At 35.0% G+C, this 12,329-nt stretch overlaps 1 protein-coding gene across 2 annotated transcripts in view; it reads left to right on the forward strand.

Annotated features, from left to right (window-relative positions):
- Nucleotides 1-12,329, forward strand: part of mvb12ba (multivesicular body subunit 12Ba) — a 32,071-nt gene that overhangs the window by 1,730 nt on the left and 18,012 nt on the right. For both annotated transcript variants that reach the window (XM_051110142.1, XM_051110141.1), the window contains exon 2: nt 6,884-7,006. In XM_051110142.1, the coding sequence (XP_050966099.1) occupies nt 6,893-7,006 (114 nt within the window). In that variant the 5' untranslated portion in view covers nt 6,884-6,892. The remainder of the gene's footprint in view (nt 1-6,883; nt 7,007-12,329) is intronic.

A 12,329-nucleotide genomic window follows, 5' to 3' on the forward strand; every position in this document is an offset into this window, starting at 1 on the left:
AACTTACAAAAGAGTAACAAAAGCAATTGGTCTAAGAGCAGAAATATTCATAATATACAGTGCCAGGTTTATTAGACAACTAGATTAGGAATAACTCAAATTACATTTGTAAATATGTATATATTTTCTTATATATATATATATATATATATATTTTTTTTTTTTTGACAAATAAAATGTTGCAAAACAGGTATGTTAAAGTTCTGTGACTTTTTGCATTATACATGAAATTCCGTTGTTGTGACTGGATTTGATTCTGTCCACGTTTTCTGAAATTTGCAAATCATAGGCCCCTAAATATGCGTATCTGCAAACTAAACTGACAGCATAAATGCAGCAGTGGTCTGGACAAGTGAAGCGTCTGTAAACTGGCTCAAACTTCTCTCACACTGGCTCCGGGCCATCCTTATTGTTGAGCCCTGAAATATCTTCCAGACAGTGTGTTGACAGTGCCAGCGTCTGTGCCATCTGAGGCTGCTCTCTGTCCTCCTGGCAGATGAGTGATATGAAAGCAGATCTGGCCCTAATGTCCGAAGGGCATCTCAGAGCCCGTCCTGCTTATATTTCAGGAAGGTTTGTTTCCGTTTTTTGTGATAATTGCTTTGGTGTGCATTTGTTTATGAAGATTCATCATATTTAATGGCTACACCTGGGCAAATCCAGCGTTATGGGTGTGACATATAAATGCTTGGAGAATGTATGTGTTACCAATATACCAAACCATCTGTTTATATTTTAATAACCTTTATTTATAGAGTCTAAACATCAAAAAAATATCAGTCCATGCACGAGTTTTCTGTGTTTAAAGAGGGAAATAATCATGTTCTATGGATGTGACAAAAATAGACACAGACAGACAGTTTTTAAGAAACTACATACTTTGTAGGATTTCTGCAATTTAAAATGCACAAACCAGACGCAATAATACCCAACAAATAGAGAAGCGAGACCTCACATGAGTATTTGAACCACTAAATGTTGACATCTGTGCTATCAATATAGTAAAGTACTTTGGTTAAAACTTGGTTAAAATTTTTTTATGGTAAGGGTGACATTTGCACAGAATTACCCAGCTGCATAAATTTTGCGTCATTGTGACTTATCCAGTAGGTATTTCCATTTAACCTGTCATTTTCTTTAGATTTTTGGGGTTGGGATAGGAAAGCCTATGACTAATGTACTTCTTCCAGCATTTGATTGTTTAAAATGACTATTCTAAGACCATGACTATTGAAGAATATGACTTGGCTACATCACATAGGCCTATGTTTGCATGCATTTTCATCTGAACAAGTCCAATCTGACCGCAGATTCTAAATGTAATGTTCATATATACTCCAAGCTTTCCAGTCCAATTAAAATACTCATTAAGTATGTTTACTTGCACTAGTTTTCATCAGTCCGGATGAATCCAATCCAATTTCAGATTCTGACAGTTCTGTTTCTGTTCATTTACATGTTTATTGCATATATTCCAAACAAAATGAATGCATAGTGCATTGTATAGTTGTCAATCTTGCCTTGATTGCTTGTATAAAAAAGTTTATGCCAAAAGAGCTTTTTTAGCCCATTCAGTCTCCATCGCTGACCTGTTCATGAAGCACATTTGTAAAACATCAAATGCAGGCCTTCAGACTGCGACCATTTTTTCTGCCGGTGCGACTAAATTTAGTGAGCAGTCACAAATGCTCTCAAATGTTAGTCTGGAGCCCTAAAACGTATGTAAACATGCGCATCTTAGCTCTGCTCATGTGTGCAAGATAGTTCAGTTGGAGAAAATAGTCGGATTCAAGCATTTACATGCTTAATTGAAATTTCATTTGGATCAAGCAAAATTGGATCAACTGGATTGTTTACATTAAGGCTTTTCAATCCGATTGAACTATCAGTCCTATTCTAAACACATTATTTTAGTGCATGCAAACATAGTTGTACATCACAGCTGATTGAGGTGTTTACATGAAGGCTTTTTGCTTCAAATAGAGGACTCGAAATTAACTTTTTTACTTGGTAGCACTGGTGCTCCCAAATTCAAAAAGTTAGGAGCACCCAATGAATATTAAGGAGCACCACAACTGCCAATTGAGAGGAACAGCCAGCAGCATCCTGATGATTAATAGCATCACCAATCAAACCTGATCCTGAATTCTTTACCACACACCGATTCTGATTGCCGATGCTTTACAAACAAATGGGCTATTTTAATAATTAATTATTGCCTTAAGAAAGGGACGAGAAAGAATGAAAATATGAGTACATGAACAAGATGTTTATTTTCTCTATCAACTCCAGGTCAACAGGTCAAACTCTCTGTGGCCATTGAAATTAGAGGCAACCAGTACATTTTTAAACTTAATCCACACAAAGATGCTGCATGCATGAGCCGTTTCTGATTTAAATTAGATTAAATTTAATATCTGAAGCAAAAACAGAATGATCTGACAGACTTTAGCTTTGTGAAATTATGCTACATAAAACACCTGGGCCAAACCACACATGAACGTTAACTTACTTTGTATTTTATTTATTTTTTTGAGTGCGCACACTTCAAATGTAAGTGCATGTCAGAACAGCACGTGAATGAAATGTTTAAGCAGCAAGGTTTAAAGCACATGCAAATAATGTACTTGTGTGATTGCAAGTAAGTACAGTGTTTAGTGAGTAGAATTCTGCTGCTGAGTAAACATTTGGTGTGAATGTATGTCACGTGAGACGGAGGCACCAGAACTGCAACTGATAGAATGTGCGCTGTAGCACGATAGGCTTAATTTATTTCTTCAATAATAGCAGATCGTAGGGATATTTTAATCGCCAAGAATAAAAAATGTTCATATCGCATACCCCAATTGCAATTCAGTGCAAATCCGGAACAGAGATTGGTTGAAAGAAAACGTTTCGAGCAAAAAACGGCCGGTTCCGAGTTCCAGTGGAGTGCAATGTGAGTGATTGACGGTTAATATCTAAAATCTGCATTAAAGCTAAGAATGTAAAGATGAAGTTTAATTGGTTATGTTAGATAGAATGGCTCACTGTATCAGCTCACAGCAGTCATATACTGTGCAGTACTTAGCGAAAGTTTTGTAAAGAAATGGTCTCACCACAACAATTACTCGCACTTGCACAAATGCTCCCAAATTTTGAGGTTGCGCAGATTAAATTCCGGGAGCATATTTAGAGCCCTGTAATTGAGCCACTAACCTGATTATAAACTGATTATTTGGATGCATGTAAAAGTAGCTATTTATATTTCCATTAGAGGTGATTGAGGTGTTTACATGAAGACTTTTTAGTCTGCTTGGCTTATCAGTCCCATTATAAACAGATTATTACGTTGCATGTGAATGTAAACACTGCATTTTAGTGCTGGTCCAGCTTGGTTTAATCTAGTTAATAATTAGTGACGGTGCTGGTGGATCAGTCAAATCAGCATGCTCATTGCTGATTCTGGTTGTGCTAGGACAGCTTGTTGGTTAAACTAGTTTGGAGGCCTGATGTTCACACCAGTAGACCAGCCCATCATCCAAAATGCGAAAAAAAAATGCTGTTGATCAGCAATGCTGGCTGTATAAATCATAAAGAGAGGCTTCATATATCAAAACATCAATGAGTAGTAAATGAATGACTGGCTCAATAATAATAAATGGATGGATGTTGGAAGTGTTCCACCATTTACCTCTTTCCTTGGCTGGATTCTGCAAACCTCTTTCAGATCTGGATGACGTTTCTACTAACTCGAGATTGAATTAATGATGTGACGTTTGTAGAGCAAGTGTTCAGCAATTGAATTCAGAATTTTAAGCCATCGCAAACTGGTTATAATCTATCGGTCATTGATTATTCGAAATATAAAACAAATAAAATCTATTTTAATCAACTTCTCTTTGTATTTGTAGGTAGAATCGTTTGAAACTGCTGTAGCTTTCAAGTTTTATTTTTTTTTTTTTGGTGTGTTTTTTCATTATTATTGTTCTAAAAACTGAACTCTGTGAGGACGTTATCCTACAGCTGCACAATAAATTGTATTTTAATCATGATCACATTTTTCTGCTACTCTCAAATGATTAAGCTTCATGATCTGCAATATTTATCTGTGAAAACAGTGTCCTGAAAATATTTCATTTTATTTTGTTTTTTGCGTTATTTTGCATTGCATTTTACAAACCTCCACAAATGTTCATGATTGTGGCTGCCAGATATCAAAGAGCTTAAACCTGCCAATCAGAGCTTTTTACTGAAATTGATAAATTTTTTGCCTAGTGTTTTACTTAGTCTTACCAACCATGTTAACATGTTCTCTTTACATTATGGAAAAAGCGGTGATGAGCTGAAAACACAGGCAAACATGTAAGCTGAAGTTTAGCAATCTTTGAGATATTCTGCTCAAATAAAAGTGTAATAAAGCCAGTGTGTTTTATTTCGTGCAGTCGTTTGCACAGTTTGCAGCGACTGAATCTGCAAGCAAATACTGCAAGTTGACATTCTCTTGACTTGTGCTTATGTGAAAATGTAACATTAAAATAATTGTGTTTAATAATCATGCTTATATATTTGAGCGAAATAATCATGATTAACTATTTAACCATTACTGTGCAGCCCATGTCTATTATACCAGTCTGGTATAATATTAAACCAGCTGGTTTTAAGATTTGTAAGGCCCAGAACAGCCTTTTTGTGTAAAAACAAACCAGGTTGTGCACATTATGAGTTGAAAAACGTCTATGAAATCCGTAATTTTGAAATCAGGATATTTTGCAGCCTTGAAGTGATTCTTCAGAAACTAACCTAAAATACCCAATTTCCTTTTGTGTAAGAACTGTATTCCTTCCCTGTTAACGAATGCAGTGTATTCCTGTTTGGTTTTCTCACTGTCGACTCCAGGGATCATCATGTCACACCTCTTTTTAACACTCTCTCTTGGCTCCAGCAGAGTTCTCACATGCTCTCGGTTTGATCTCGCTCTCTTTCTTCGCCACTGTCTGCTGTTTGCCTTGCTGCAAGCTGCTTCCATGCTTGACACAGCTTCTTTGTGGCTTGTTTGGGAGATCGCAGAGGGCAGGCCCGGTTGCCAAGGCGCCTCCAAAGCGCTTAGCTCCATCCAAAGACTGCGTTTCATTTGTATTCAACCACACAACTCCTCAGATGCTCAGGAAGAACAAACCCTGACTCAAATCAGTTGATTTGTGAAGTGTCTCCTGATGAAAACAAACGCAGCAGAACGCCTCCAGAATGTGTCTTTTGTGGTCTTTGCACAGTCAGTTCTTCCTCTAAACTCTGTTTAATCTGTTGATCTGTGGTAGACAGTTTTCCGTTTTTACTTGCAAGACTGTTTACATTCTAGAGGAACTTGCACGTTTTAGTTCATTATGTGCTCGCAGACGGTCTGGAAGTGTGTTTACTCATCTCAAAGTGAATAAACAAACTTCATTATCAGAATCTAGCTAATGATGACATTTTCTTCCCATGATGTAGCCTAATCAGTGTGTTAGATTAGAGGAATGGTTGATAAGGGAAAGGCTATAGAAAGGCTTGCTCAACTGGCTCTGTGTTTCATCCCCACCCTCTTGTGCTTTTCCCACTAGACTCTTTTTATATTCTCCAGAACATTGTTCTCTGTTCAAACATGTCCCTTACACAGTCACTTGGTTTCATTTGTCAGTTTTAGTTTTTCTTCATGTTTTGGCAGTGCCTTCATGTTTTATTCTGTTCTGTGTTGTCAAGATATATTTAGGTATCGGCTTTTGTAAATGTGAATGTTACAGTAAGTGCATTCTCAGAAAAAAAGGTACAAAAGCTTTCACTGGGGTGGTATCTTTGCAAAAAGCATTCTTTTGTACTTTATTTACCCCTAAAAGATGCATATTAGTTTTTTAAAGGTGCATATCAGCACCTGAAGAGTACATATTAGTGCTTTTATTTCTGAGTGTTTGAGGTTAAAACCACTTTTATATTGCTGACAAACAATGTAGGCTATATTTTGCATAATTTTACACCAAAACTAAGAGAGCATTTTAAAATGCCATCAATGTTATGAAGCCTTGGAAATTGGAAATTAACTAATTAGTTGAATCATGAAAAGTAGGTGTGCCATACGAGCTTTAGGGCATTTTTATGCATTTCTATAGAGGATCTGTATGTTTGGATGGTTTTAAACTATTTTATGGAAAAATATAGCAAAACGTTACTTATTATTAGGGGTCGCGATTCTCTCTTCAACGATTCAGAATCGATTCGGAGCTTGTTTTTTTTTTTTTCCCTGCATGTGGCACGCGCTAGAGATGTGGCGGGCTTCATTGCACAGAATTTGCGCTGGGAGAAGCGGTTTTCACACCAAACGCGGAAAGCATTCCTTTCTGTAAGCGTTCTATAACTATTTTGAACTTTAAGCGTGGCGTGCGCGGAAACAAGCCGTCCTCGCGCGGTGTAAGCCATTGAAATTAATGGGTTTCATAGTGCAGTTTGTTGATCTAAAATGGTAATTGTGCATTAACAGCTGCAACCATGTCGGAATGCAAATGCACGTTCTGTATGTTCTATATGTATTATGTCAGTAGGAACTAAAGGGTTCATGCATGGTATGTTTTCACTTTTTGCTTTCAAATGAGACCGGTTGTAATCACATTGCATGCATAATTTAACAATTTCTTTATGGTATAATGACAGATAAAAATGGCACGTTGAGCATATATTACTAAAAAATGGAAATCCCCAGTTCAGTCCTATGAGATGTTCTGAATCTGCATTGGCAACAGTAACCAAGGCAGGAGGAGTCTAACGAAGAGTAAATGCATCTGCTTTTGTAGACAAAACAAACACGGATCCGACATGTTCTGTCAAGTGGTTTGTTGTTTAGATTGTAAATGTTTTAACACTTCTGTCTTCTCAGAATTCCTCCATGATGCCTGAGGTACGGGACCTTTCAGACGCCCTGCCAGAGATGCCCATGGACCCGATCACTGGCGTAGGCGTTGTGGCCTCAAGAAACAGAGCTCCCACCGGCTATGATGTGGTAAGGGTCCTATACAGTACACTCATACGGAAGTGCATTAGAAAGTAAAACTCTTTGTTCCCCCAACGCATTTTTCAAGAAATGACATCTGTTAGGAAGCCTTTCTAGTTCCTTTGGGGTTTGGGTTAGTCCCTAGTATGCTGTTTCTACTTGAGAAGCTATGGCAGTGATTGAAAATGTATAGTTATTTGCCTACCTAGACAGCATTTTAGTCATAGATTAATATTGTTTTTTCCGTGTGTTGCTGATATCTACACTGTATATTAGTTTAGCAGATGCTTTTATTCAAGGCAACTTGGAAATGAGGAAAACTTAAGGGGCAGTAAGATTCCATTTTTTTTTTTTTTAATGAATATTTAGCAATAGAATTTAGAATTTTGCTTTTATTTAGCAAGGATACATTAAATTATTCAAAAGTGCATTTAAAAAAAAATTATGTTCTTTGATTTTATTTATTTATTTATTTTTGTCAAAGTATTCTGAATAAAAGAATGTTTTTCACAAAAATATGAAATATGAAGCTGTTATCAACACTGATAATAATCAGAAATGTGTTTTTGAGTTCAAAATCAGCATATTAGAATGATTTCTGAAGGATTATATGACACTGAAGACTGGAGTAATGATGCTGAAAATTCAGCTTTGCAATACAGAAATAAATTATATTTTAAAATATATTCAGTACTTTAAATGGTAATAATATTTCACAACATTGCTGTTTTATTATTTTTTATGAAATAAATGCAGCCTTGGTGAGCAGAAGAGACTTCTTTCAAAAGCATTAAAATTGTACTAACTATTTTACTAAACGTTTAAATGATTGTGTGTATACACTGCATTTATTTGATCCGGCAAAAATGGTATAATTGTGAAATATTTTTACTATTTAAAATAACTATTTTCTATTTGAATATATTTTAAAATGTAATTTATTCCTGTGATTACAAAGCTGACTTTTTAGCATTATTACTTCAGCTACATGATCCTTATGAAATCATTCTAATATTCTGATTTGTTGCTCAAAAAAAAAAAAATTACTTTATTGTTGTTGTTATTTATTATTATGTTGAAAACAGCTGAGTTGAGTTTTTTCAGGTTTCTTTGAGTAGAAATGTTAGAAAAATTGCATTTATCTGAAATAGAACTCTTTTGTAACATTATAAATGTTTTTATCATCACCTTTGAGCAATTTAAAGCATTCATACTAAATAAAAGTATTAATTTCTATAATTTCTTTCCCCCAAAAAATATACTGACTCCAACTTTTGAATGGTATAGTGTAAAATGTTACAAAAGCTTTTTATTTCAGATAAATGCTGATATTTGGATCTTTCTATTCATCAAAGAATCTTGAAAGAATGTGCTCAACTGTTTTAAATATTGATAATAATAACAATATTTCTTGAACAGCAAATCAGCATATTAGAATGATTTCTGAAGGATCATGTGACACTGAAGACTGGAGTAATGATGAAAATGTAGCTTTGATCACAAGAATAAATTACATTTTAAAATATATTCAAATAGAAAACCGTTATTTTAAATGGTAAAAGTATTTCAGAATTTTACTGTTATTGCTGTACTTCTTTGGATTGAATAAATGCAGGCCTGATGAGCAAAAGAGACTTCTTTAAAAAACATTAAAAATCTTACTGTTAAAAAACGTTTGATTGGTAGTGTGTATATACACACTAGTTTCACACAATAAAATTCACACAAATTACTAGAAACACAATGTTTATGTTTGTAGATTGACACAAGGCAGGCTATGGTTAATTCATGCAAGCAGTAGTGGTCAAATACCTGCTAAATAACCAGGATCAGTGTATGGCCACCCTAAAATGCTGACTAGATAGGCAGCACAGTAGGTTTTCAAATGCTGTTGTTCCATCAATGTACAAAACAGCTATTTCTATGTCATATTTCAGTCTCATGAGGCTCTTGGTCTACACTGATGGATAAAACAGACTTACGTGAGTGCTGTAACATGGCAGGCCTTGTGGAACTGTTGATATGCAATATGAGAACGTTGTTGGATGTGTTGCACTGAGGTTTTAGAGTTGGTATCAACAAAGAGGCCTGTAGATCTGCTCACAAACCATGTTGAACTCAGTTGCAGAAAACCCCTGATCGTGGTGGCCTCAGTTCAAAGGCGTTCACTGAAGAAACATGATCTGTATGTGGTGCGGTTGTTTTCCCAGCACCTGACTTTTAAATGTACACAGCTTTGCAGGCGAGATATACGTAATTTACCACCAGAAATGTCAAGGGGACCAAGGAGGCGTCTTTAAGAACATTTTTGCGTACAGTATCAGTGTTCTGCTCTATTGTAACATCTGCTTTATTTCGTAAAATCTCCCTTAGACTGTTTTCCCAAAACCTTTTGGTAAAGCGCCACAGCATAGCTTGATGATTAATGATGCACCTCATTAATACCCCGACGTGAACGTCACATCGCACCCTTGAAAGTACACTTCTAATCACAGGCCCAGCTGATGACCTTTTGTGCCGTTAAAACCTTTTTGCACCATTGCGTTTGCATGTTTTTTGGTAGGAACGCACACGATCTAGATGTACTTTGGCAATAGAAGACGCAGCGGGGTTGTTGTGTTTCCTTTGGCCGTTCCAGTCGTTGTCGTCACCCCAGAACAGAGCTTAACAATGCTTCCTGTGTGGATTGCGAGAGTGTGTGAAAGCGGGGTCTGTTGATAGCACCCTTTCCACCCCCAAACGTCTTCTCAAATCGCAGAAACACTACAGTCTACACGCAAAGCATCAGAGAGAGAGAGAGAGAAATCGGTTGTTTCCAGCACTAACAGTGAGCTTCTTGTGTCTTTTTGTCTGTTCAGTATCAGACTACAGAAGTCTGAGGTTTGACCCTTGGACAACCTCTAATGTCTGAGCTCTTCAGTGACTTTATTGACTCATCATTTATCAAGTGTCTTTTCTAGGTGTCTAATTAGTTCATATGAATGTAGATCTGGTATTTGTCTGTGAATGGTCTGCAAAAGTAGGCAGAAAAGTGTTTCAGTCTTCAATTTAATTGAAACATTGGTACAGATGTTATGAATGTTATGAGGGCTCTAGGCCTATCTTTTGCACCACTGATTATTCATTTTGTTAATTATTGGTGCTTTCAAAGCCAAGTGTAGTTGGGAAAAGTTACTTTTAAAAGTAATGCATAACAGTTTTGCGTTTTGCATAACTAATTCTGTTATTTAGTTACTTTTTATGGGAAGTTGCATTTGTGTTTTGCTGTTTTTATTCATTTTGAGGAATACTGAATGTTGCATTTAATCTAGAACTATAGTAACATCATGTTCACACAGTGCACACAACGCCTTTGCATTTACTCCCGATTTCTCTCAACATGTGAACAGGAGAGCTATCAATAAATAGGAAAACAAAGGAACTGGTGGTACTTGAGAATTTAACTCTTAATTCTAAATTTAAAGTTACAACTTCAAGTTATTAACCCCAATACTGGTAATAATATATACCTAAAAACAATAATAATAACAATAATAATAATTATTATTATAAAATATATAACTAATACTAATTCTACTAATAATAATTTATTATTGTTGTTGTTGTTGTTGTTGTTGTTGTTGTTGTTATTATTATTATTATTATTATTATTATTATTATCAATCCCTATCGTGGGATTTGGTATTTAAACCAATTGTATGGTTAGCAACTTGCACTATCAGTCAAAAAAATGTTTTTTGAAGTCTCTTCTGCTCACCAAGCCTGCATTTATTTGATCCAAAATACAGCAAAAACAGTAATATTGTGAAATAATTTTACTATTTAAAGAGGTCATCGGATGACCATTTTCCACAAGCTGATATGATTCTTTAGGCTCTTAATGAAAAGTCTATAATATACTTTTCCATTGCATGGATTTTTGTCATTATAGGGTAGATTTGTACATACACTGCCAACACACATTAATGTTCAAACAACATGTAAAAGTGAACTTAGAATCATATGACCCCTTTAAAATAACTCTTAACTCTATATTTTAAAATGTAATTTATTTCTGTGATCAAAGCACCATTACTCCAGTCCTCAGTGTCACAAAATCCTTCAGAAATCATATTTTATTTATTTATTTATTTTTTTAGCAGGGATACTTTAAATTGATCAAAAGTGATTTCAGATTTCAAACTATTTGTATTTCAGCTAAATACTGTTCTTCTGAACTTTCTATTCTTCAAAGAAACCTGAAAAAATTGTACTCAGCTGTTTTCAACATACTAAATGTTTTTGAGGAGCAAATCAAAATATTAGATAAGACTATTAGAATGGTTTCTAAAGGATCATGTGACTGGAGTAATGATGCTAAAAATTCAGCTTTGAAATCTCAGGAATAAATGACATTTTAAAATATGTTCAAATAGAAAAGGGTTATTTTAAGTAGTAAAAATATTTTTAAAATAAGTAAAATTTTTGCTGTACTTAGGATCAAATACATGCAGGCTTGGTGAGCAGAACAACATAAAAAAAACTTACTTTTCAAAAATCTTTTGACTGGTAATATATATCTAAAGAGAAGATTATGCTATTTGCTGATACTGAGCAGGTCAATGAAAAAGCTTTGGTGCAATTTTACAATTTTATTACAACAGGAAGCAGGGAGTAAAAAGAGACCATTTTAGCACTTTATATTTAATCCAGCTCTCACCCGGTGGCCTTGTATTAATGTTTCCTCCTCTTTTCTTTCTTTTTTTTTTTTTTTTTTTTTTTTTTTTTTAACTACTTTTGCATGATGCTGTGTGCTTTGACCTGGAAAAAACGAGGGCAGCAAGTTGTATCACAAAGCAGAGTGGGTAACGGGCGGAGAGTCTGAAGACAAAGCCTTCTTTTAAGATCTTTATACAAAGCCATCTTTTAAGATGTCTGTACAATGTGAAGTTGTGCACATTTTGCATTTTTTTCTAAATAAAAATGTAAAGTTTTTTTCAATGAAAATTATATAATTTGAGTTGAAAGTTAAAATTAATTCATGCATTATTTTTGTCATTGCAAATTATTTTATCTACACTAGAATGTGAGTCAAAAGTTTCATTGAAAATTTGAGTTTGAGAACGTCTCAGTATTTGGATTGTGTCTCTTTTGCACTGCAGCTACATGAACAAAACCTGGTGATGTTCTCCAGCATTATGTTTTTCAAAGAGCATCTTGAGCTTTAATGAAAGCAAGAGCATCCGGATGTGTTTATATGGTCAAAGTCATTTCTTTACATTTCAGTCATTTAGAAATAGTGCAGAGATTCATTTATTTAACTTGTTTACTGTAACTGTAACTACTTTTTCCC

This window comes from Labeo rohita, chromosome 5 (assembly GCF_022985175.1).
Source record: "Labeo rohita strain BAU-BD-2019 chromosome 5, IGBB_LRoh.1.0, whole genome shotgun sequence".
NCBI classification, from domain to species: Eukaryota; Metazoa; Chordata; class Actinopteri; order Cypriniformes; family Cyprinidae; genus Labeo; species Labeo rohita.